We start from the raw sequence: 25,610 nt of genomic DNA, 5'->3' as shown, positions 1-25,610 counted from the left end.
GATGCCTGCCTAACAGGAAGCCAGCTAGCTGGTCCAAAAGTCACTATCTCGCCTCAGTGAGATATCTAAAGTTAAATGTCCCAAATAAACGGACAGTGGATAACCTTAACTATTGAACACTACAAAGTAATAAAGTCCTCTACTCAAACGTTAGTATTTAACAATAATAACTACAACTTTGGATCAATAACTATTCCTGTAAAACCGAAACCTTCTTTAGGCTCGGAGAGGAACTGCGTTGAGATCAGACAGCAGCAGCAGCAGCAGCAGCAGGGTGGAGCAGCAGCAGCAGCAGCAGCAGGGTGGAGCAGCAGCAGCAGCAGCAGCAGGGTGGAGCAGCAGCAGCAGCAGCAGCAGCAGGGGGGTGGAGCAGCAGCAGCAGCAGGGTGGAGCAGCAGCAGCAGCAGCAGGGTGGAGCAGCAGCAGCAGCAGCAGCAGGGTGGAGCAGCAGCAGCAGCAGCAGCAGCAGGGGGGTGGAGCAGCAGCAGCAGCAGGGGGGTGGAGCAGCAGCAGCAGCAGCAGGGTGGAGCAGCAGCAGCAGCAGGGGGGTGGAGCAGCAGCAGCAGGGTGGAGCAGCAGCAGCAGCAGCAGCAGGGGGGTGGAGCAGCAGCAGCAGCAGGGGGGTGGAGCAGCAGCAGCAGCAGCAGGGTGGAGCAGCAGCAGCAGGGTGGAGCAGCAGCAGCAGCAGCAGCAGCAGGGGGGTGGAGCAGCAGCAGCAGCAGCAGGGGGGTGGAGCAGCAGCAGCAGCAGGGTGGAGCAGCAGCAGCAGCAGCAGCAGGGGGGTGGAGCAGCAGCAGCAGCAGCAGGGTGGAGCAGCAGCAGCAGCAGGGTGGAGCAGCAGCAGCAGCAGGGTGGAGCAGCAGCAGCAGGGTGGAGCAGCAGCAGCAGCAGCAGCAGCAGCAGCAGCAGGGGGGTGGAGCAGCAGCAGCAGCAGGGTGGAGCAGCAGCAGCAGCAGGGTGGAGCAGCAGCAGCAGCAGGGTGGAGCAGCAGCAGCAGCAGCAGCAGGGGGGTGGAGCAGCAGCAGCAGCAGCAGGGTGGAGCAGCAGCAGCAGGGTGGAGCAGCAGCAGGGTGGAGCAGCAGCAGCAGGGTGGAGCAGCAGCAGCAGCAGCAGCAGGGGGAGGTGACAAGAAGCTGTGGTCAAGTCGGACAGTTTGCAGCAGCCTTCAAAGAATTCACAGGAAGTCACAGGAAAAGCTACTTCCTGTTAGAGCTGATCTGTAGGCCACTTGTAGTTTTCAGACCACGTTGGGATTTATTTATATTTGTTTGTAAATATATGTGGAAATGTGCATGTGTCTGTCTTTGGATTCTATCCTTTATTATTTTTATGTCCACCTTGTAAAGCACATAATGATGATAAGTGTTATAATTAGATAACCTTCATTATTATAATAATTATTATTATTAACCACACAAGATGTTTGTTAACAGATGAAACCTTCATTGAACAACATGAGACTAATAAACTACAATCTAGCGTTAAATATCACAATTACACAGAGAGTTGTGATTTTCTACAACACCTGGTGTTTGCTGTCACTAAGAGCCAATCAGCTCTTTGATCAGGCGACAGCCAGCTGTTTCCCATCATGCCCTGGGTCTTGCAGTCGGTGGAGAGCAACTGCGGCGCCTGGCTCTAAAAACTGCGGCCGCCTCGATCTCGTGAGGTTATCGTTGCCCACGTGTGCACGACGTCGGAGCAAGTCGGCATCAAGTCGGACACAAATCTAACCGGCATGCATTGCGTGGTGATCGATTCTGCGCAGGCCTGGCTGATCTCCATCGAGTCTGTTAGAAGCTACAGAGATTGGAGAGTAAATGGTGCTAATGGTTTAGCCTTCTGCTAACAGCAGCCAACGGCTCACGGCTACGGTTAGCAGAAGGCTAAATATTAACAACATTTACTCTCCGTCTCTGAAACGTTTCTCTGATATTGTGGCTCTCTAGAGCCTCGAATCACAGTTTGTCATCTCTAATGTCTGTGATATCTGGATTCTGGCACCCAACAACACAGCAAGATGACATTTTAGATGTGTAACTTGAGCCCACTGCTAGTGTTAGCCTCCAGTCTTTCCTTTGTTTAGCCTCCAGCTAACACCGTGACCTCATCGTGACGTCGACACTAAAAGGGTCTATAAAACTTAAATGTTACCCTCATCAAAAGAGTCGTGGCTTTCAGATGTGTTGACAGAGTAGATGAGTGCAGCTCAAGGAAGCGAACATGTTGATGTTCTGGTTTTGTTTCTGTGACCTTCAGAGGGCCAGAACATAGCTGTGTTCAAACCAACCCCGGTCTCCCCTACATTACTTCACATACTGGATCACGATTGACCTCCTAGATATTGTTATCTCACAAACTCTTGCTTCAACGTACACGTCAGATTTAACATGAGCATGAGCAGATGAAGACTGCACAGTGAAGCTCAAACACCCAAGAGTAGCAACAAAAAGAAAGACGTTTCTGAATAGAGGAACCTTTAAGTTACCCGAGAAGCTGGTTATATTTAACTGCTAATACACCAACATTAAAAGATGGAAATGTGTCTATTGACTGAAATGAGCTTCCATCTCAACAACTCCTCTGATGGCAGATGGAGCGCTTGTCTTTAAAAGAGAGTCCCAAATGTAGTTCAAGTGATCAGCAGCTTAAAGAGTTATGAAACAACTTTAATATCATGATGATCAATGTGGACGATTCATCAAGAAACTGTCCAGCAGCCAAGAAACATGTTGTAGTATTAGAAGTGTGTTTGTATGTAGTCTGTTTCTTTTATCAAAGTTTGAATAAAACGTAAAAAACGTCAAAATGTTAGTGAGTTTTGGACGTTTCTGTCAGATAAAACTGCCGGAAATTACAGTTAACAATTAATATCAGTTAACATTAATATACTTTTTTATTGAGGACATGATTAAATGTACAAAACACAGCAGATGAATGACAACAAGACAGTCTGTGTTTCCCCCATTCAACTGTTTCCATAGCTCATCTTTATACACACACTGTAAAAAACAACAAAACTTTTTTTTACAGTTTTTCTCAAGAATTTTACATTTTTTCTCTGAATTTCAAAATAACAGAAAAGATTCCAGTAATTAACTATTTATTGAAATGTGTTTTAACAAAACAAATCCGTATAAATGGAATACATTAAATATCGTTTTTTTTAACAGCTTTTGAATGCTAATTTTAACAAAACTAATCATAAAAATAAAGTATTCTTTACTGATAAAAGCAGCAGGATTTTCTGTAATTATACAAAAAATGTTTGTTATACCGATATATCACTGTCAAGAACATAAAAATACTGTTATTAATCTATTTAAAAGTGTATAATTGCAAGAAAAATATGTCTAAAGAAATAAATACTTTGTCATTTGGCATAACTTAACCACTACTTTATATACATAAACTCAGGTATTGACTTTCCTATGAGACAGTTAAAATCTGATTTTTAACATATTTTGACTTCCTCTTTATTGCTACATTGGTTTATAGATTTAAAGGTTTTGTTGTTAAAGTTTAAAGTTATTGTTAAGTGCATTTCATGTTATAAAAACTGTTTAAAACTATAAAGTTCAATTTTAAAAAGTTATTTACTGTGCTTTACGCTTCCTTACATTTATATAACTTGTAAATCAAGCATCACTACATTCCCCAATACACAGAAAAAGGTATTACAGTCCGTCCGTGCAACATGTCCGGTGTACCTTCCTACCAGAGCACCATACAGATAGAAAATGATACCATAACCCACCAGTTACAGCAGACATGTGACTATGCCATCATAACTAGGTCATATGTGTCAGCATTCACTGCAGGCAAACCTCATGTGACCATTCACTTATGATTTCTAATTACAAAGACAAAGTAATTGCTAATCAGTCGTAGTAGACCTATAAAGTGTGACGTAAATGTTATACCCAAATAAGTAATTCCTGATCCATCCCATTTCCAGTCCAATGTGAAAATGAATGGGCTCAATAGCCTATTAACTGAGGAGGATTTTGATCAGTTTTGAAGCTGAATTTAAAACAATACTGTTAGTTTAAGATATGAACTGTAGCTGCACCACTGTCATCTACAGGCACGTTCACAACCCAAGTAACATTATAACACCTGTGTCCATTTCTGACATCACTTAGCTTTTTACAGATGATCAGAGATGTGTTAAAAGGAGGGAAATCATCTAGATGTGAGGCTACTCTAAAGTGGCTTGTGCAGCTAACAAAGAGTACAGTCTCATAGCGCAGTGACACATCATCTGCACCATGTTTGATAGGAAAGTAGTTTTAGAAATGTATTAATGCACTGAACAAAATAGGAGACAGGATTTTACCTTATTATTTACATGAAACAGGGCAGATACAACATGGCTCCATTTAACCTGCACTGATGGGAATACCAGAAGACTATATTCTATATTCTCTAGCACACAATTTCAGGAACAATTTTTCTTTTTGATTTCCAAATATTTTTATTAGGAAGCACATCAGTAATACAGACTTCTGTCAAGTGCATAATTTCAGATATTTAACAACAAAACACAAACGATACCAGCAACTAAAGGCAAAACAAGACGAAAAAGAGACAAGTGAACACACAAAAACATAAATAATACAAATACAAAATAAACCCACATACAAACGGAGTAAGGCACACAAATCAGGTAAACATGGGTCTTCACAAAGTCTCTAAAAAAGATAAAAGATATCTAAAGAAGTCTGTCTTTGAGAGCCCATATTTCTCCTGAAGCGGCCGAAAGGATGCAAACATACCTGGAATGTATAAATCTCCAACACTACCCCTCAGTCAAAGCCTCCATCCAGCTGAAGGAGCAAAAGACGGATAAAGGATAGCGCTCCAAGTTTAAATGTTCAGCTACTTGTTCCCAACTTTGAATGGTACTATGAATAATGGGATTGTAATCATAACATGATTTTTTGAGACGAATGGGAGACATTATGATAGCACCAAGTGAGCTGAGTAGAGTCGTCTGGCTCCATATCCAACCAACAGGAAACACACAGCGAATGTTTGCAGCCCAATAATAACACATAAAATCGCCTTATGCTTGCACAGATGACCTTTCTTAATCCTATGGGATTTATAGTTCCAGATAAATGGAAGAACTATAGAGTCCAGTTTAAAAAAAAATAAGCTTTTAGTAACAATTGAGGGAGACACATTTCCACTGTGTTCACTCTGCCTTTCAAGGAAATTGGAAGAGTTTTCCAAAACTCTAATTTGGTCTTAAACTTGTCTTATAGCCATAAAATTTGCTTCAAATAGGGAGTTATACGTCTTCATGATCTCTACCCCCAAATATATACATTTTTCCAAAGCCAGCTTGAGAGGAATCTGTTGGAGCTGTTGGAGCACGCTTGGGTCAATAGGTCAATCGTCTCCAGTAAGAGAGGAATAGAAGTCAGTGGCCTTGTTATGTACATCAAAATATCATCCACGTATATTGAAGTATATTCTGTGTTGTAACCAAAAATCTCAGTGTGTGCTAATTGTTACGGCAAACAGCAGGGCTGCAGAGCACATCCCTGCCTAGAACACCTGTACAGGTCAAATGCATCTGAAACTGTCTGATTAGTAAGGATTCTAGCTCTGGGATTGTTGTTTAATATCTTAACCAATGAGACAAACCCTGTTCCACATTCATATTTTTCTCGTACTGCATATAGGTAGGGCCACTCCACACAACCAAAGGCCTTTTCTGCATGTAAAGTCCAGATTAACATGTCCTCCTTAGGGTGTCTGGGGGAGTATATAATATTGAAAAGGCGTCTAAAATTATCAAACGAGTGTCTGTTCGGGATGACAGGAACAATTGTTCATGATTAATTCTGTGAAAGGCCTTGAATGCATCAATAAAACACGTGAATCAGTGAAATTGTGGCTTCCATATCCAGCAACTTTTCCTTTAGAGCATAAACACACATATCAGTGCCATGTTTCCCTTTTAAAGACAAACATTTAATGCTGTCAGCAGGATTCTTTACAGCACTTTAGAGACAATACTGACAAAAGAGAAACCAGTCCAAGGAGCTTAAGACCAGGATTGGAAATTTACTTTTTGACCGCCTGCCACTGTGGCCGGTGGATTCCAAGTTTTACCAGCCACTCAAAAGATCACCTTTGGTTTTTTTTGGCTGGTGAGTGAAGTAAATCTAGCAGCCACTTGCATATTTTACCAGCATCTGGCCGGTGGCGGGTGCTTATTTCTAACCCTGCTGAAGACCGGCGGACACGGACAGGCGACGAGACGCCCAAGCAACATATTGCACATCTCTACAGTAGTGTGTTTGTATCAGCATCAATTCAGTAAACCATCAGGATTGCACTTGGCAGACATAAACAACTTTTCTAAAACAAATTCACTCAAACACAAAAGTAACATTTCATTTGAACTTATTAAACATTCACCCAAGCGATAAATATTGTTCTGTTAGCTTTAAGCTTTAGCTCAGAGTTATCTTTATAAGAACTAAAACCAGTGTGATTATATCTCCACCTTCTCTTTGGCATCAAGGGACGACAGAGGTTCAACCTCTGCTCCTTCAGCTACGAGTCTTGACCTTTATAACAATCTCAGATGTTTGTTTCTCTTCTCATCTGGGCTCTTCATAGTTTTCAGTGACGTGACTGGCACAGAGCCTGGAGGGAAAACACCGTTTACAACTTCAACTAGCTATCACGCGAGCTTATCAACTCCTTGATCATAACAGAATATAATAACTTTCACCACTGCTCATTTTAGTTCATTTTTTTACAGTTATCTGTTTATCTTTAGTTTGAGAGGTGAAGGACAAGAAATGATCGTTGGTTACTGCGGTCAAGCTAACGGTCACTCGCATCTCGGTGGTTAAACCAGCCGCCGCTACAGTTGGAGACAGACGCAGGCAGAGCAGACGCAGTAACGTCGCTCACGAAGCAATGTCTGGAAAACGATTTAAATGAAATGAGCTGGTTTGACCATGAAGACAGGAGAGACGGCTAGCGTGGTCGTAGTCGTTGGTTGCACGGGTGTTCACTTTCAGTCAGTGTAGTCCGCTAGTGTGTCTCATGCCAGCGACGGCGGCACGACTCACTTAACTGCACAAATTCACAATCCTCCCCTCTGGGATTTCGTTCCGAGATGGGACTGTAGGAACACAGCCCAGGCTTGACTTCTCTTTGGTTTGTGCATCAAATTGAACAACAACTATCTGACATTTTGGCTAACAGAGTTGTAGAAGCTGAGGTGTCGTTGGCGGACAGCGGAGGGCAGCTTTGTTTTGCCCTCCAGGTCGGCGTTCCCAGAGGACCGCGACGTCACGTGAAAACTATGAATTACAGTCGTCTTTATCAGACTAAAGTCCTGATGCTCAACCTTTAATGAATTTAGAGGAAGAGAAAACAGCATCAACCTCATTTCACAAGCTGCATGTTTTTGCTGATGTTTTAAGGCACAACGTGATTAATACAAGTTACATTACTATTATTGTAATGAAAGCCTGAGATCTGCTGGTGGAACAGCTCACCTGAATATCCAGAGCTCCTGTTTTGGCATCAGATATGAAGCAGCTTTAGATATGTCCATTATCTGTATTAGCTTGTCCTGTTCAGGGGGGCTGGAGCCGATCCCAGCTGACGTTGGAGGAAGGCGGGTAGACCTTGGACGGGTACCAGACTATCACAGGACTGACACATAGAGACAGACAACCATTCACACTCACATTCACACCTACAGGCCATTTAGAGTGAGGGTAAATAAATAATAATTTAAAATAGGTTATTTGCTAATTATCACCTAATTACCGTGACATTTGCAGACCTGTAAAATGTGTTAGCCTACATTTAAAAGTTTACTTGTGGCTACATTGATGATATTCAGAGCTCTGTTTAAAGAAACGATAATTTAACATGTTGGTGAATCAAAATGTTGAACTATTCATTTAATGGACAGTTAATGGACCTATTTATTTATTATTGTTTTTTTATTATTATTATTATTCAGGGATGTTTCACTGAGAGGGAGCCTCTCTTTTTCAGGAACGCTCTGACCACATTCACACCAGGAAGCTGCCCAGTACAACCAGTCTGATCTGCTGGCCACTGAGCAGCTCCACTGGAGTGTCAACGCGCTAGCACACATTTGTTTTAATGCCACTAATTTCTTTAACTCATTAACGCAACTTGTGATTTTAAGATTGTAGTGGGCTCAGTTTTAAAGTTAGAGTGAAGTACTGGTACCATATGAAACTAGAAAACCTCAAAGATCTTATATTAGATTCACTCACTCACTCACACACTCACTCACTCACACACTCACTCACACACTCACTCACTCACTCACTCACACACTCACTCACTCACTCACACACTCACACACTCACACACTCACACACTCACACACTCACACACTCACTCACTCACTCACTCACTCACTCACTCACTCACACACTCACACACTCACTCACACACTCACTCACTCACTCACTCACTCACACACTCACACACTCACACACTCACTCACACACTCACTCACTCACTCACTCACTCACTCACTCACTCACTCACTCACTCACTCACTCACTCACTCACTCACTCACTCACTCACTCACACACTCACTCACTCACTCACTCACTCACTCACACACTCACTCACACACTCACTCACTCACTCACTCACTCACACACTCACACACTCACTTCCATTTACAGGTGGTGCATTAAGTGGCTTCTCTGGATTGTCGTCACATGAACACTTTGTCTTCTCACAAGAATCTGCAGGAAATAAAAAAGAATATATATATATATATATATATATATATATATTACATGAAGTCACGTTTCTTTATCATATGCACAATATTTACAACAAAGCAGTCTTTGGCAATGAGAATCTTGGATCTCAGGTTCCCTTCAACAAGTAAGAGATAATGTACAGCGAGCCGGTCATTGTGTGAAATAAACACTTCGCACAGTGTCTCTCATCGCCCTATCAGGGTTTATTTCACAACAATGAACCACTAGCTGTACATTATCCTGCTTATTACACAACTACTTCCTTTAGAAATCAATAATTTGACTCAAAAATGGTCCTCCGGAGGCCGACATTACAACTGCGCCCATAGCAACGGTCTGTTATCCATAGCAACATTAAATAATCAATAATCCCTCCAAAATACCACATTAAGACATCAAGACCTTGAGGAACACAAAGAAAAAGCCATGCTGTGATTTGGGATGAAAAACTTTTGACATTTGGAGATTTCTGCAAGGATTGCATTTTTCAGCGATTGGATGGCGAGAACTTGTGTTGTGTAAACTGCTCAGAAACCCCCTTATTGTCAATCCAGCTAGGAAAGCCATCCATCCTCTGAATGCTCTAGGTCTCTAGTTTTGTGGCTGTAAAGTTTCATGAGGCTGTGATTATCCTAGAGGTCACCACAGGTCATTTTATACAATGAGGTCAAGTTTAAAAAAAATGGTCTCACTACAATGAAATGTCTCCTATGGGGACTAACATCATCACACATGAATACAGTTGGGCGCATTGGTTCCACAAGAGTCTCAGCTTTACAGTGAGACCCAATTTATGTAATTTAAGACTGTCAGGGACCCCAGTATGCAGAAATATTCAAATAAACCATTTTAGAATAGGAGACAATAACACATTTATACTGCATGACAAAACTGCATGTGATGTGGGTACCCATAGAACCCATAGAACCCATTTTCATTCACATATCTGGAGGTCAGAGGTCAAACGACACCCTTGAAAATGACCATGACAGTTTTTCCTTGCCAAAATTTTCCCCAAATTTGGAACGTTATTTATCCTCCTTCACGAGCAAGCTAGTATAACATGGTTGGTACCAATGGATTCCTTAGATTTTCATGATATCTGTACCTCTTCAAACTGAACCTGCTACAGCCTCTGAAAGACAGTAAAGTCAGTCGGGATCACGCGGGTCTCAGAGGGTTAATAGCTCAGACTGTATTTGTTTCAGCAAAATTTCTGCTCAATCAAAACATGTTCCACATACTGTATCTGTGTTCTCTGAGAAGTTGTGAATAAAGCTATAATATTTCGAGGAAAAACTTGTGATATTACGAGAGTCCGGATCTCAGTGACCCCCTAGCTGGCTACGGCCATGTCTCAGTGGTGGTAATGAGGGAGGGGCAGATTTATTCTGCTGGTCCGGGGTCTGAACCAAAGACCTCCCGGCCAAAAGCTCGCTACTCTAAGGTCCTGACTGAGCCGTCGGACAGTTTGGGGCCGTCGGTGAGCGTCTGTCGGTCTAGTTTTTGTGGTGCACCGTCGGCTCTAGTCTGCCCCAGTCGGAGGTTTTTTGGCCGATTCAGCATGTTGAATTGGCAGCAGAGCCCGTCGGTGAGAGAAATCACTCTGATTGACAGAGAAACGGACGTGAGGAAAGCGAGCCAAAGAGTAAAGTCACACAGAAGGCTCTTCTCATTTTTCATCTTCATCTCATCTGATCGTTCCAACACACGGATACTTTCACATGAGACATGAACATCTGGAATGAAGCTAAGTGGTGAGTGAGAGTGGTGACGGAACGCCGCTTTGTTTCATGTACGTATCATAACAACGGCTTGTATAGCCACCGTCCTCGGTCTTCCTGTTTCCCTTTTTGAATGATGAATACAGACTACCGCTGCCTGCCGGTGTGGAGAACGTAAGTGCTAACTGCTGTCAGCTGTAGTCTTTGCGGTGTGTTCGAGTGCAACTTCTCGGCCGAGACAAAGGTGACGTGAGGCGACGCAACAGTCGGCCTTCATCGCCGCTAGTTCTTTAAGGTCGGGTTGGTGTGTCTGGGCCTTCACCTTTAGGCCGCCACTGCTTTTTAAACATCAGAACGAGAACCAGAGGCCTCATAAAGAAATTAGGTCTCAGTGGATTTCTTAAATACTAACATGATAAATGTTTTATCTGAAAAGACTACAGATTCTTGACATGAGGTGGTTGCTGTTGAGTATCTGTTATGTTGATGTCTGCACATTATATATGTTAAAACAATCTATTATATAAACTTACCTTTATAACGGTGTATTGTGATGAGCTTAGCAGCTACGAGCAGAGCTTGAACTGCAAGAATGATGAAAGCTCCCAAAAAAAATCCACCTATCCATCCTGTGACGTCCCCTTTGCAGGACACGTCCTCGAACAGTTTCTCTGGAACACATTACAAAAACCAAGTGTGACTCTCAGAATGTAACTGTTTTTTAATTGTAGTTATAACCTACCTATGAAGATTAAAATGACATATAAGAACATCTTAAATTATCTGCAGATAAAAACACTGGGATGAGTCTCACCAGGAACAGTGAAGTTGGCATCAACCATGTGGCCGATGTCCTCCTGTTTGACTACACAGCTGAAGCGGTTGGTCGCGGTCCGGTTCACAATGATTTGGAGGGTGACGTCGTAGCGGCGTCCTCTCTCTGAGACCCGTGGCTCATCAGCAGGAAGGACGTTTCCATCACTGTCCCGCCACTGTAGCTTCGGCTGTGGGAACGCACCTCGAACGTCACACTTCAGCTGCACCCCGACCTTCGTGATATCGACGATGGAGATGTAGGGCTCTGCTGCCCCTGTGAACAGAGTTAAGAATAAATTATAAACAGAAATGTACTCTTCATCTCCTTGCTCTTTATAAATAGAGTGATACAGGAATGAGTCCTAAAACCCGGAAATGAGTTAGCATTTTAGCACTTCCTGTTCCCTCGTCTGAAAGTCGATGTGTTTTTACTTAGATGTCTGAAATAAGAACAACAAAGCTCCAGGAAATGACCAATTATCAGCAGAACTATTTAAAACCGACCCAACCCTTGCGGCTAACATTCTACATCCATTGTTTGAGAAGATATGGCAAAATGACACCATCCCAAATACTTGGCAAGAAGGAACAAGCTACCCAAGAAAGGAGACCTAACCAATTGTAACAACTGGAGGGGAATTACATTACTTTCCATCCCAAGCAAAATATTCTGCAAAATATTGATGAACAGAATGAAAACAGCAGTGGACAACATACTGAGGAAAGAACAGGCAGGATTTAGGAAAGGAAAAAGCTGCAATGACCATATTTTTGTATTAAGAAATATCATCGAGCAATGTACAGAGTGGCAGAGACAACTCATCATCAACTTCATTGATTTCGAGAAGGCATTTAATAGCCTCCACAGGGACAGTCTTTGGAAAATTCTCTGACATTATGGAATACCAGCAAAGATAGTATCACTTGTGAAAGTGTTCTACACTGACTTCAGATGCATAGTAGGATGCACAAATGACACCAGCTTCCTTGTTAAATCAGGAGTGAGACAGGGGTGTGTGATGTCTTCCCTGTTGTTCATTGTAGTTGTGGACTGGGTAATGCGAAAAACCCTAAACAACTCAAACACTGGCATCAGATGGACCCTCTTTTCCAACTTAGAGGACTTAGACTATGCTGATGACCTTGCTCTCCTATCACATCTACCAAGTCACATGCAAGACAAAACATCTAGACTACAGAAGAATGCAAGCATGCTGGGACTTAAGATCAACATCAAGAAAACAGAAGTCATGCCCCTCAACATGAAAGAACCACCTGTCATAGAGCTAAATGAACAACAACTGACATGTACGTCATCTTTCACATACCTCGGAAGCCGGGTAACATCAGATGGTGGAGCTGACCAAGACATTATGGCCAGATTAGGAAAAGCAAGGGCAGCATTTCTAAGACTTGTAAACATCTGGAAGTCGACACACATAACTAAAAACACCAAGTTAAAGTTATACAACAGCTGTGTACTATCAGTACTTCTATATGGTGCTGAGTGCTGGAGAATGACTGAAAAAGACATAGGCAAGCTTTCTAGCTTTCACAATACCCGCCTCAGAAAGATCATGAGGATATTCTGACCTAGAAAGATCACAAACCATGAACTACACCAAACAACAGGGTGCTTGGACATGGAAACAATATTGATAAGAAGAAGATGGAGATGGCTTGGACATGTATTAAGGAAACCATCTGATGACATGACAAAAGTGGCATTGTGTTGAACACCAGAGGGAAAACGCAAAAGAGGGAGGCACAAAACAACCTGGAGGCGAACCATCGAAGGAGAAATGAAGACGGGAGGATACAGCTGGAACAGCATTGAGAAGAAAGCAAACAAAAGAGATGAGTGGAGATCCTTAGTCCTTGCCCTATGTGCCACTAGGCGCAACAAGGACTAAGTAAGTAAGTAAGTCTGAAATAAGGTCTGTGGTCAACACGAGCTGACGAGATTTTAACGTTTTGTTCTACAATATAAAATACATCAGTAAATATCCCACTGGTGAATTTTGAAGCTTTTACGTGTCTTAAAAAAGTCGGTTGCTAACAAGTGGCTGAATTAGACTACATAACGTCATCATGCCGACTCGTCCTCCTTTATAGCCTCGTAGTGTATCATCGCTCATGTGACCGTGGTGAAGTTCGTTTATAGCCTAACGTTAGCTCTTTACTTCTGGCGATTGCATTGACATTTAAATAATCATAAAGTGTTGTTCATTAGTGGAGATTATCTTGCTGGACAAAACATGTATCATAAACGTTTGTTTGCCGCAGAGAATACTTTCTGCAATAATCCAAAACCCAATGGAACAATCCCGTTGGCTTTTAGTGGAGGGAACCAGGGAGATGACAACTTCCTGGTTGTCCTACAAAAACACATCATCCCTGGAGCTCTCTGTGTGTAGTATAATGTGTGTAAGCAAGAGAAAAACATCTGGGGCCTCATGTATAAACGGTGCACACGTACTAAAATGTTGCGTACGCTGTGTTTCACGCTCACACTGGGATGTATAAAAATCTACGTGACGTGAGAATGTGCGGACCGTGACGCAAACTCTAGACCAGTCGTGAGAATGTGCGGCCGTCCTCCAAACTCTGTCATCTGGCAGTGTCAAACTACAAACTACTGAAGCTCGCTAAATGTGTAAAAATTATTTTTCCACTCAACTTACTGAGCTTTATTTATGATGTGGGATCAAAAAAAAAACCCACATATTTCTTAACTAGTTTGCGCATAATGTTTAACATCACAAACGCACAACAAAAACACATTTAAACTAATTTCCCAGAGATGACATGCCTTAACCACCGTGCCAAAAACAAAATTGCGTGCTGCACAATGTGGCAGACCACCGTGGTGAGCCTGTGTCCACTGGAGCTACAGATGGATGAACCGGACCCTGGCACACCTAACAATGAGCCAAATGCAGCAGCTATACAGCTCCGTTTAGATGAGATACACAGAATGTAAAGCAACGAGGTGAGTTGAGACAAACATTTATTTTCCAACAAGGTCTTTTAATATATGACTTATCCCACCAAGAACGCAATTCGTTCTTTTTAATTCGTTGCATATATATATATATAGATATATCTATATATATATCCTTCATTGTATTGACAATCTCTCTCTGTGACTCCAGCACAGCGTATAGTATATATTTAGTGAGGACGCGGCCAGACCGGCGCCCCTCAGCAGTTCGGGCACGGGGCGCAGCTGACCGTGCGCCTTCGGAAGCCTTCGGGAGCCTTCGGGAGCGCACGGTCAGCTGCTGTGGAGACGTTGCGTTTGTTACTGGTTCCTGATGAAAGACCATCAAATAAAATATGTTTTCTAGCTTCCACCTCAGTAACAAACATTTCAATTTCACACAAATTCTTATTTTTGTTCCTTTTCCAGCGTGATTTGCCGTTGTTATTTGGACAATAAGTGACAGCATGGAGCGTGTTTATAGTCATTTGCATAGTTATTAATGGGAAGAGACAAGGCTTGAGGCCCCTGATCTAAAGAGGTGCTTTAATGTGATTCTTTTTACAGATCTGTCCATTAAATTAACTAATCCATTAGTCGACAAAATTGTATGAGTGTTAGTCGACTTTTTATTAACATTAATATTCTCTTATCTTATTATTGATCTACCTGCTTATGATTTAATTTATTTCTAAATTTGAACCACGGTGTATTCGTTTTTAGGATGACTTTTTAATAAGACAGACAGACTGCCTGGTTGGTTTGCATTTTTGTTTTTGTGTTTTCCAAAACAATTTTTTCTATAAATCTTAAACTCAAATAAGTTCAAAATGAGTTTTATTGCTCAAAAACTTGTGTATAAATTCAAGGCGTGTCTAGACTTCTGCAGAGGACTTGTGTTTGTGTGCGTTTGTCATGATAATAGACAGAATCTGGAAGAAGATAAATATGTTTAAAATGTCATGTCCTGGGGCCTCATGTATAAAAGACTGCGCAGCTTTCACACTGGAAGATGGCGTACTCACAAAATTGGAAAAGTACGTACGCACGGAAATTTTCACATGTATAAAACCGTGCGTACGCCTGTTCCTGCGCACCTTTCCTTTATACATCCCAATTGACGTAAAATTGAGCGCAGCTGCACGTGCCACTTGGTCCGCCTTGTCTCCTCCCATTAATAACTATGCAAATGACTATAAACACGCCCCATGCTGTCACCTATTGTCCAAATAACAACGGCAAATCACGCTGGAAAAGGAACAAAAATAAGAATTTATGTGAAATTGAAGTGTTTGTTACTGAGGTGGAAGCTAGAAAACATATTTTATTTGATGGTCTTTCATCAGGAACCAGTAACAAATGCAACGTCTCCACAGCAGCTGACCGTGCGCATCCGAAGGCTCCCGAAGGCTTCCGAAGGCGCACGGTCAGCTGCGCCCCGTGCCTCGGCTGCTGAGGGGCGCCGGTCTGGCCGCGTCCTCACTAAATATATACTATACGCTGTGCTGGAGTCACAGAGAGAGATTGTCAATACAATGAAGGATATATATATATAGCTATATCTATATAACTATATAGATATAGCTATATATATATATGCAACGAATTAAAAAGAATGAATGAGGTTCTTGGTGGGATAAGTCATATATTAAAAGACCTTGTTGAAAAATAAATGTTTGTCTCAACTCACCTCGTTGCTTTACATTCTGTGTATCTCATCCAAACGGCGCCGTATAGCTGCTGCATTTGGCTCATTGTTAGGTGTGCCAGGGTCCGGTTCATCCATCTGTAGCTCCAGGGGACACAGGCTCACCACGGTGGTCTGCCACATTGTGCAGCACGCAATTTTGTTTTTGGCACGGTGGTTAAGGCATGTCATCTCTGGGAAATTAGTTTAAATGTGTTTTTGTTGTGCGTTTGTGATGTTAAACATTATGCGCAAACTAGTTAAGAAATATGTGGGTTTTTTTTTTGATCCCACATCATAAACAAAGCTCAGTAAGTTGAGTGGAAAAATAATTTTTACACATTTAGCGAGTTTCAGTACTTTGTAGTTTGACACTGCCAGATGACAGAGTTTGGAGGACGGCCGCACATTCTCACGACTGGTCTAGAGTTTGCGGCATGGTCCGCACATTCTCACGTCACGTTGATTTTTATACATCCCGGCGTGAGCGTGAAACACAGCGTACGCAACATTTTAGTACGTGCGCACCGTTTATACATGAGGCCCCTGATGTTTACAGAGATGTGCTCACAAGTTTCTTGGAAATAAGTCATTCAGCATGAGAAAAGTATAAAAAATGACTAACCGACTAAATTAATCTTAGTCGACTGAGACCAAGACGACCGATTATGTCTAGTTCACACTTAACAACTTTAGCCCTGATTTACTGCTCCCCGACAGTTCTTGGAGCTCCCCGACAAAAAACCCAGACCAGAGAAAAATTGGCGTTGTCTTGTTATTAACACGGTGTGTTTCCGTGTAACGTATCGGCGGATGCCTCTCTCATTCAGCAGCCTTGTTATGTCTGTATAACGTTACACTACGTCGTCTCTCATCCCGTCATCTACCGCTTTTTTCTTTCTCACCACGGACGGACAGCAGTATCTCTCTGCTCTCAGAAGGAGGCGGGGTCACGTGTCATCAATGCGTCATCAGTTACACTGCACATGTGTTATACCCTGTGGTCTTAATGCTTAGGCTGATCGAAATTCTTAAAAAGATTCCTGAATCTGGATCATGATCCGGATCCCCACCAAAATCTAATGAATTGTTCATTGCGCCACACCCACCCCTCCAAAAAATGTCATTCAAATCCATCATGCACTTTTGGAGTAATCTGATAACAGACTGACAGACAAACAATTCTGTTGTTTGGATGATGTCACTGATTTGCAACACAGACCGAGTATCCTGGAAGTGGGATCCCTCCTCTGTTGCTCTTCCTGAGGTTTCTTACATTTTTTATTTTTTCCCTGTTAAAAGGTTTTTTTTTTGGTTAAGTTTTTCCTTATCCTATGAGAGTGTCGCACTGTAAAGGACAGAGGGTGTCGTATCCTGTACAGATCGTAAAGCCCCCTGAGGCAAATTTGTGATTTGTGATTTTGGGCTATACAAATGAAATTGACTTGATGGATCTCATCGCTGATCTGTGTGCTAAAACTTTGTCGCCCTGCGTCTGGTTATCATTCACAAAACGCTGACACAATACCGTCAATGTGCTTCATCAGGGTGACGAACAACCCTTAAGCTCAGATACTACACCAGCGTTTAGTGATCAGTCAGAAAATGCAGATGTAGATCAGTGACATCATCGATATCATTACACCTGCTTGAATTCAAATATGAAAATATATTTCATCATGTATACACGAGGGAGACAAAGCTTTAGCACACAGGTTGTCAGTGACTCACCATCAGTTTCCCCGTTTTTGTTCTTCAGGGTCGAGAACTGTGGGTCACGATCTAAAAGAAAAGAAACTATTTTTTACACTGTGACTGTGTGATATCATCAACATCGCATGCAGGGAACAAAAGCTGAAAGTAGGACTAGAAGGAGTTCCGAATAATAATCGATTTATTCCCAGTGATTTTCAAAAAGTATTTTTGCTTGGAATGCACATCCCTAATTCGGACTAGACAAACGGGCTATGACTGGTGAAAGCGCCCTGAGACACAAACACATGGAAAAATAGTATCCATGTTGAAAAATACCAAAGTTAGCCTTTAATACTTCATTACACATCCTACAGTGTCTGTTAACTCCTCTAAGACATGTCTGTTTTCAACCAATCAAACAATTACAGAAAGCAAAACCTGTTGTAGTGTTCAGACGGGCGTGTGAGTGTTGTTTTAAGACAGACTGGAAAGATTATGAACCTATCCTTTAAAGCTGAAGTAGGCAAGATTCAAGCAAATCTGATTACAAAATGTTATTATTATAAAGCGGTCGCTATATCATGACAGTAGTGCATGAAACAGGTAACCTGCAAAAATCATGTTCCTCTGTGTCCTCCGGTGCTCCTAACGGCATCTGCAAGGTTTCACAGGCCGGAGGAAAACAAGCAGTGAGAGCTGATCTGTGGTCTGCTGTCCATCTGCTGTCTATGAGAGCCGGCTGTCAATCACTCTGAACTCCGACCAAACGGTCAAACTAGGCAGCGCTGATCAAATATGAATCAATATTATGTTACGTTAATGCCTATTTCTCTCCTCAGATGTTTTCAGAATCATCTTCTAGTGCACGGTTTAGCTGTAAAAGGAGAAAGATTGTGAAATCTGGTGAAGGAACGCCAAGTCCTGCTCACATGACCGGAGCACAGCCAATAGGAACGCTCTCTCTCTGAAATGATCTGTGATTGGTCAAAGTCTCCCGTCACGGGCTAGATGTTCTAAAGCCTGAAAACAGAGCCATGAGGAGGAGCAGAAGTCTAGTTTTCTCTCAGAACACTTGAATTACAATATGCTGAAAGGTTACTAAGGAATTTTTGCCCAATGATGCCAAAAATATACTGCCTACTGCCGCTTCAACTGTTTTATGAGAGTACTCACCAACAACAAGCTCAATGTAGAATGTCTGAGGTGGCTGAAGATGTGGAAAATGACAGGTGTAGTTTCCACGGTCGGTCACCCTCGTATTTCTGATGGTTATGGAGGCGTTGCCGTACTCCAGTTGATCTTGAAAATGTGAGACTCGACCTTTGAACATCTCGCTCTGACCTCCTCGGCCGTTGTTGTAATGAACGCCTGCATCATACAGGAACACCTCGCGTTCATCCTTCTGACCATCTTTCTTCCAGTCAAACACATTTGACTGAATGTTCTCCTTGGTGCTGAGGGAACAGGGTAAGATGACATCACTTCCTTCTGCTGCAAACACTTTGACGACACCTAAAAGAAGAAACACATTTTAATCATTATGTTTGAATAGAGAAAGTTAAGGTTAAAGCAGAAAACACATTTACATGTCACCTCAATAACTCTGAAGCACCAGTTTATAAGCATGTTAGTTAGTCAGATTATTTATGGATATTTGTCATGTTGATATAATTTAAGTATATTTAAGCTAACATTTATAAAATACCTGATGACAGCCATATTAAGACAATTACAAGGACAGCCTTCTATCACCTGAAGAATAGAGCAAGAATTAGAGGACTGATGTCTCAGCAGGATTTGGAAAAACTAGTCCATGCATTTATCTTCAGCCGACTTGATTTCTGTAACGGCGTCTTTACTGGTCTTCCTAAAAAATGGATCAGACAGCTGCAGCTGATTCAGAACGCTGCTGCTAGAGTCCTCACTAAGACCAAGGAAGTGGATCATATCAGTCCAGTTCAGAGGTCTCTACACTGGCTCCCTGTCTCTCAGAAAACTGATTTCAAAATACTGCTGCTGGTTTACAAAGCACTAAATGGTTTAGGGCCAAAATATATTTCTGATCTTCTGCTGTGTTATGAACCATCCAGACCTCTCAGGTCATCTGGATCAGGTCTGCTTAGTGTCCCCAGAGTCACAACTAAACATGCAGAAGAAGCAACGTTCAGTTTTTATGCACCAAATATTTGGAACAAGCTCCCAGAAACCTGCAGGACCGCTCCAACTCTCACTTCTTTTAAATCAAAGCTTAAAACGTTCCTGTTCGCGGCTGCCTTTCATTAAACCAGATAATGATCTTATACTGCACTAGAGCTTTTACTCTTGTGTGTTATACTCTATTTTAGCCTCTATCCTAGCTTTTATTTTTTAACTTGTTTTTATTTTTCTAATCTTTAATGTTTTGATGTTTTTATAACTGTTTTAATTATTTCTTAATGTTCTTTTGCACTTTGTCGCAATGTTCTTGAATGTTTCTGTAAAGCACTTTGGATTGCCCTGTTGTTGAAATGTGCTATACAAATAAAGCTGCCTTATCTTGCCTTGCCTTGATGAGTCACTTTAAGACAGTTGTTTTGTTTTTTGACAGCTTTTAGCCTGAGGGGTCAGAAGATCAGACTATTCTTCTATCGCATGTTTGAATATTATTAATTATTTCCAATGGAAAAGGTTTTCTTTGTCTTGGAGAAAAGTATATAACCTTAGAAATGTCTTCCTTCGAGGAGACATTGCTCTCTGACTTCTGGTGTCTTGTTTTAATGTATTATGTCTCCTAATTGTAATTATAGTCTTTAACTTCAACATCAGTGTTTTGTGTGTTTATTCTAAATGTTTTAAGTCTTACAGAACAATTCTGACTTATTCTGATTATGACTACAGTGATGTCATCACAGGTGAAGTCTATGACCTCTGAGTTTGACCTTGACATGAAATCTACGTTTATAAACCTTTTAATGGCACACTGAAAGAAAAATCTCACTTTCATTGAAGAGACATTTTCAGATGGTTTGGAGCCGCTTCTGAATTGCTGCACTGCAATCTGACACACACTCAAAGATCAACTTTTCTTTCACACCTTTACATCACAGCTGCTTCCTACTCTTTGCTTCCATGTTAGCAAACACCAGCCAACCTGCCTGGAGTGTCCCTTTACATCTGACTTCATACTGACAGAGTAAAATGTTTTGAACCTCTTCATGTTGTCACGTGAGTCATGAAAGAGTCAACATGACAGAAACACATTCCTCTTCATAAGGAACAGGAACCCCTCAGTGCACACAGGAAACCTTCAGGAAACCTTCAGGAAACCCTCAGTGCACACAGGAAACCTTCAGGAAACCTTCGGTGCACACAGGAAACCCCCCAGGAGACTCTCAAAAAAACCTTCAGTGCACAGGAAACCTTAGGTGCACATGTAACCCATCTAAAGTTTTTCATCAACATTGGTCATCAAAATGTGACAAGTAGCATAATTACACAAGCTGACTTGAATTTAAGTTTGGAGGAAATGTGTTAAGTGTTTAATTGACTTCTGAGTTTTCTATTTCACTACCTAATCAGACACAGATAGTCCAGGCTAAGCCACTTTGTTTTATTGGAGTCATTTATTTTCAACATTTTACAGCAGTTGGTGAACGCTTGGTGTCGAGGGAGAAAGACGATACGTTAGCTGTCTGTAAGAAAAGGAAAATAAGATCCAGACCTGGGGATTTCTCAACGTGGTGCCTGAAAACCTTTATGTGTTGAAGGAGCCCGGGCGGTGAGAGAGGTGTGGTGGTGTGAAGGAGGAGAGGAGCGTTTCCATTCTACATAGATTTGTACAGCGAGGAGCGACCGTGGCCGGTGGACTACAGATCTGGATTCTGGACTTCAGGCCTGAGCTGGTCTTGGATTTCATTTCTACAATTCCTCCAGTAAGATCTTTCCATCATTTGGGATTGGGAAGACCACCTCTAAAATGACTTTTGGACTGAGCTAAAATAAGAACTGTAGTTGTGCACAACTAAATTTAGAGACTAAAGCTGCAGCAAAACTTAAACATTTTCTGGCCAGATTTTTATTTTTATTTTATTTATTCATTCGTTATTTTTTGATTCTGAGTAAAAGTGGGAGTTGATTGTTGATTTTTTCAATAATATTGGTTACAAAAACAGCCTTCATCGCATGAATCAAGGCAGGTGTAGACGGTCCTCCTAATAGTCGACTGTGTTTAGAGTCAGTCTGAATATCAGTCCTCCAGGAGCTCGTCAATAACAACGTGTCCCTCTTTGTCCCCAGAGCTCTGTCTCCAGCGCAAACCACGCGAGTTATATGACACAACTCTAATAGTCGTGGATCACAATCATATCTACATTGCAGCAGATGTCACAGCCTCAGACACACGCACTTTCATGACAGCAATAAGTCTTTTTACATCCACTGGTCAGGACCAAACTCTCCTCACCCGAGATCGAGCTAATTAGTTAACGTTGTCTTCACTATTATAAAGGTGACAGACACACAAGTCCTCTGGTTAACTGAGCATTGATAAACTAACTAGGTAGTGATTGAATGTTAGTGTACTCACCGTGTTGATCTCCTCGTGTTGTTCCAGCAGACAGCAGACAGAAACACAGAGACAGAAGCTCCAGAGATGAGAACTGAAGTCTAACAACACCAGACATGATCAGCTGATGCTAACAGGAAGCAGCTAACACACTAGCTAACACACTAGCTAACAGGGCTGTGTTGTTGTTGTTGTCTGTTACAAAAGTCACTATCTCGCCAAATAAACGGACAGTGGATAACCTTAACTATTGAACACTACAAAGTAATAAAGTCCTCTACTCAAACGTTAGTATTTAACAATAATAACTACAACTTTGGATCAATAACTATTCCTGTAAAACCGAAACCTTCTTTAGGCTCGGAGAGGAACTGCGTTGAGATCAGACAGCAGCAGCAGCAGCAGCAGCAGGGTGGAGCAGCAGCAGCAGCAGCAGCAGGGGGGTGGAGCAGCAGCAGCAGCAGCAGGGTGGAGCAGCAGCAGCAGCAGCAGCAGGGGGGTGGAGCAGCAGCAGCAGCAGGGGGGTGGAGCAGCAGCAGCAGCAGCAGGGTGGAGCAGCAGCAGCAGCAGCAGGGTGGAGCAGCAGCAGCAGGGTGGAGCAGCAGCAGCAGCAGCAGGGTGGAGCAGCAGCAGCAGGGTGGAGCAGCAGCAGCAGCAGGGTGGAGCAGCAGCAGCAGGGTGGAGCAGCAGCAGCAGCAGCAGCAGCAGCAGGGGGGTGGAGCAGCAGCAGCAGCAGGGTGGAGCAGCAGCAGCAGCAGCAGCAGCAGGGTGGAGCAGCAGCAGCAGCAGCAGCAGCAGCAGCAGGGGGGTGGAGCAGCAGCAGCAGCAGGGTGGAGCAGCAGCAGCAGCAGCAGCAGCAGGGTGGAGCAGCAGCAGCAGCAGCAGCAGGGGGGTGGAGCAGCAGCAGCAGCAGCAGGGTGGAGCAGCAGCAGCAGGGTGGAGCAGCAGCAGGGTGGAGCAGCAGCAGCAGGGTGGAGCAGCAGCAGCAGCAGCAGCAGCAGGGGGGAGGTGACAAGAAGCTGTGGTCAAGTTGGACAGTTTGCAGCAGCCTTCAAAGAATTCACAGGAAGTCACAGGAAAAGCTACTTCCTGTTAGAGCTGATCTGTAGGCCACTTGTAGTTTTCAGATCACGTTGGGATTTATTTATATTTGTTTGTAAATATATGTGGAAATGTGCGTGTGTCTGTCTTTGAATTCTATCCTTTATTATTTTTATGTCCACCTTGTAAAGCACATAATGATGATAAGTGTTATAATTAGATAACCTTCATTATTATAATAATTATTATTATTAACCACACAAGATGTTTGTTAACAGATGAAACCTTCATTGAACAACATGAGACTAATAAACTACAATCTAGCGTTAAATATCACAATTACACAGAGAGTTGTGACTTTCTACAACACCTGGTGTTTGCTGTCAAAACTAAGAGCCAATCAGCTCTTTGATCAGGCGACAGCCAGCTGTTTCCCATCATGCCCTGGGTCTTGCAGTCGGTGGAGAGAAACTGCGGCGCCTGGCTCTAAAAACTGCGGCCGCCTCGATCTCGTGAGGTTATCGTTGCCCACGTGTGCACGACGTCAGAGCAAGTCGGACACAAATCTAACCGGCATGCATTGCGTGGTGATCGATTCTGCGCAGGCCTGGCTGATCTCCATCGAGTCTGTTAGAAGCTACAGAGATTGGAGAGTAAATGGTGCTAATGGTTTAGCCTTCTGCTAACAGCAGCCAACGGCTCACGGCTACGGTTAGCAGAAGGCTAAATATTAACAACGTTTACTCTCCGTCTCTGAAACGTTTCTCTGATATTGTAGCTCTCTAGAGCCTCGAATCACAGTTTGTCATCTCAAATGTCTGTGATATCTGGATTCTGGCAGCCAACAACACAGCAAGATGACATTTTAGATGTGTAACTTTAGCCCACTGCTAGTGTTAGCCTCCAGTCTTTCCTTTGTTTAGCCTCCCGCTAACACCGTGACCTCATCGTGATGTCGACACTAAAAGGGTCTATAAAACTTAAATGTTACCCTCATCAAAAGAGTCGTGGCTTTCAGATGTGTTGACAGAGTAGATGAGTGCAGCTCAAGGAAGCGAACATGTTGATGTTCTGGTTTTGTTTCTGTGACCTTCAGAGGGCCAGAACATAGCTGTGTTCAAACCAACCCCGGTCTCCCCTACATTACTTCACATACTGGATCACGACTGACCTCCTAGATATTGTTATCTCACAAACTCTTGCTTCAACGTACACGTCAGATTTAACATGAGCATGAGCAGATGAAGACTGCACAGTGAAGCTCAAACATCCAAGAGTAGCAACAAAAAGAAAGACGTTTCTGAATAGAGGAACCTTTAAGTTACCCGAGAAGCTGGTTATATTTAACTGCTAATACACCAACATTAAAAGATGGAAATGTGTCTATTGACTGAAATGAGCTTCCATCTCAACAACTCCTCTGATGGCAGATGGAGCGCTTGTCTTTAAAAGAGAGTCCCAAATGTAGTTCAAGTGATCAGCAGCTTAAAGAGTTATGAAACAACTTTAATATCATGATGATCAATGTGGACGATTCATCAAGAAACTGTCCAGCAGCCAAGAAACATGTTGTAGTATTAGAAGTGTGTTTGTATGTAGTCTGTTTCTTTTATCAAAGTTTGAATAAAACGTAAAAAACGTCAAAATGTTAGTGAGTTTTGGACGTTTCTGTCAGATAACACTGCCGGAAATTACAGTTAACAATTAATATCAGTTAACATTAATATACTTTTTTATTGAGGACATGATTAAATGTACAAAACACAGCAGATGAATGACAACAAGACAGTCTGTGTTTCCCCCATTCAACTGTTTCCATAGCTCATCTTTATACACACACTGTAAAAAACAACAAAACTTTTTTTTACAGTTTTTCTCAAGAATTTTACATTTTTTCTCTGAATTTCAAAATAACAGAAAAGATTCCAGTAATTAACTATTTATTGAAATGTGTTTTAACAAAACAAATCCGTATAAATGGAATACATTAAATATCGTTTTTTTTAACAGCTTTTGAATGCTAATTTTAACAAAACTAATCATAAAAATAAAGTATTCTTTACTGATAAAAGCAGCAGGATTTTCTGTAATTATACAAAAAATGTTTGTTATACCGATATATCACTGTCAAGAACATAAAAATACTGTTATTAATCTATTTAAAAGTGTATAATTGCAAGAAAAATATGTCTAAAGAAATAAATACTTTGTCATTTGGCATAACTTAACCACTACTTTATATACATAAACTCAGGTATTGACTTTCCTATGAGACAGTTAAAATCTGATTTTTAACATATTTTGACTTCCTCTTTATTGCTA

General features: G+C 42.0%; 1 protein-coding gene across 1 annotated transcript in view; it reads right to left on the bottom strand.

Annotated features, from left to right (window-relative positions):
- The window catches only part of LOC119484654 (hemicentin-1-like), a 199,350-nt gene that overhangs the window by 32,993 nt on the left and 140,747 nt on the right, over positions 1-25,610 (bottom strand). The window contains exon 19 of the mRNA XM_037763624.1: positions 18,878-19,216. Within this exon, the coding sequence (XP_037619552.1) occupies positions 18,878-19,216 (339 nt within the window). The remainder of the gene's footprint in view (positions 1-18,877; positions 19,217-25,610) is intronic.

This window comes from Sebastes umbrosus, chromosome 1 (assembly GCF_015220745.1).
Source record: "Sebastes umbrosus isolate fSebUmb1 chromosome 1, fSebUmb1.pri, whole genome shotgun sequence".
NCBI lineage: Eukaryota > Metazoa > Chordata > Actinopteri > Perciformes > Sebastidae > Sebastes > Sebastes umbrosus.
The sequence above is the reverse complement of the archived record's forward strand: the minus strand, read 5'-3'. Positions and strand labels throughout refer to the sequence as shown.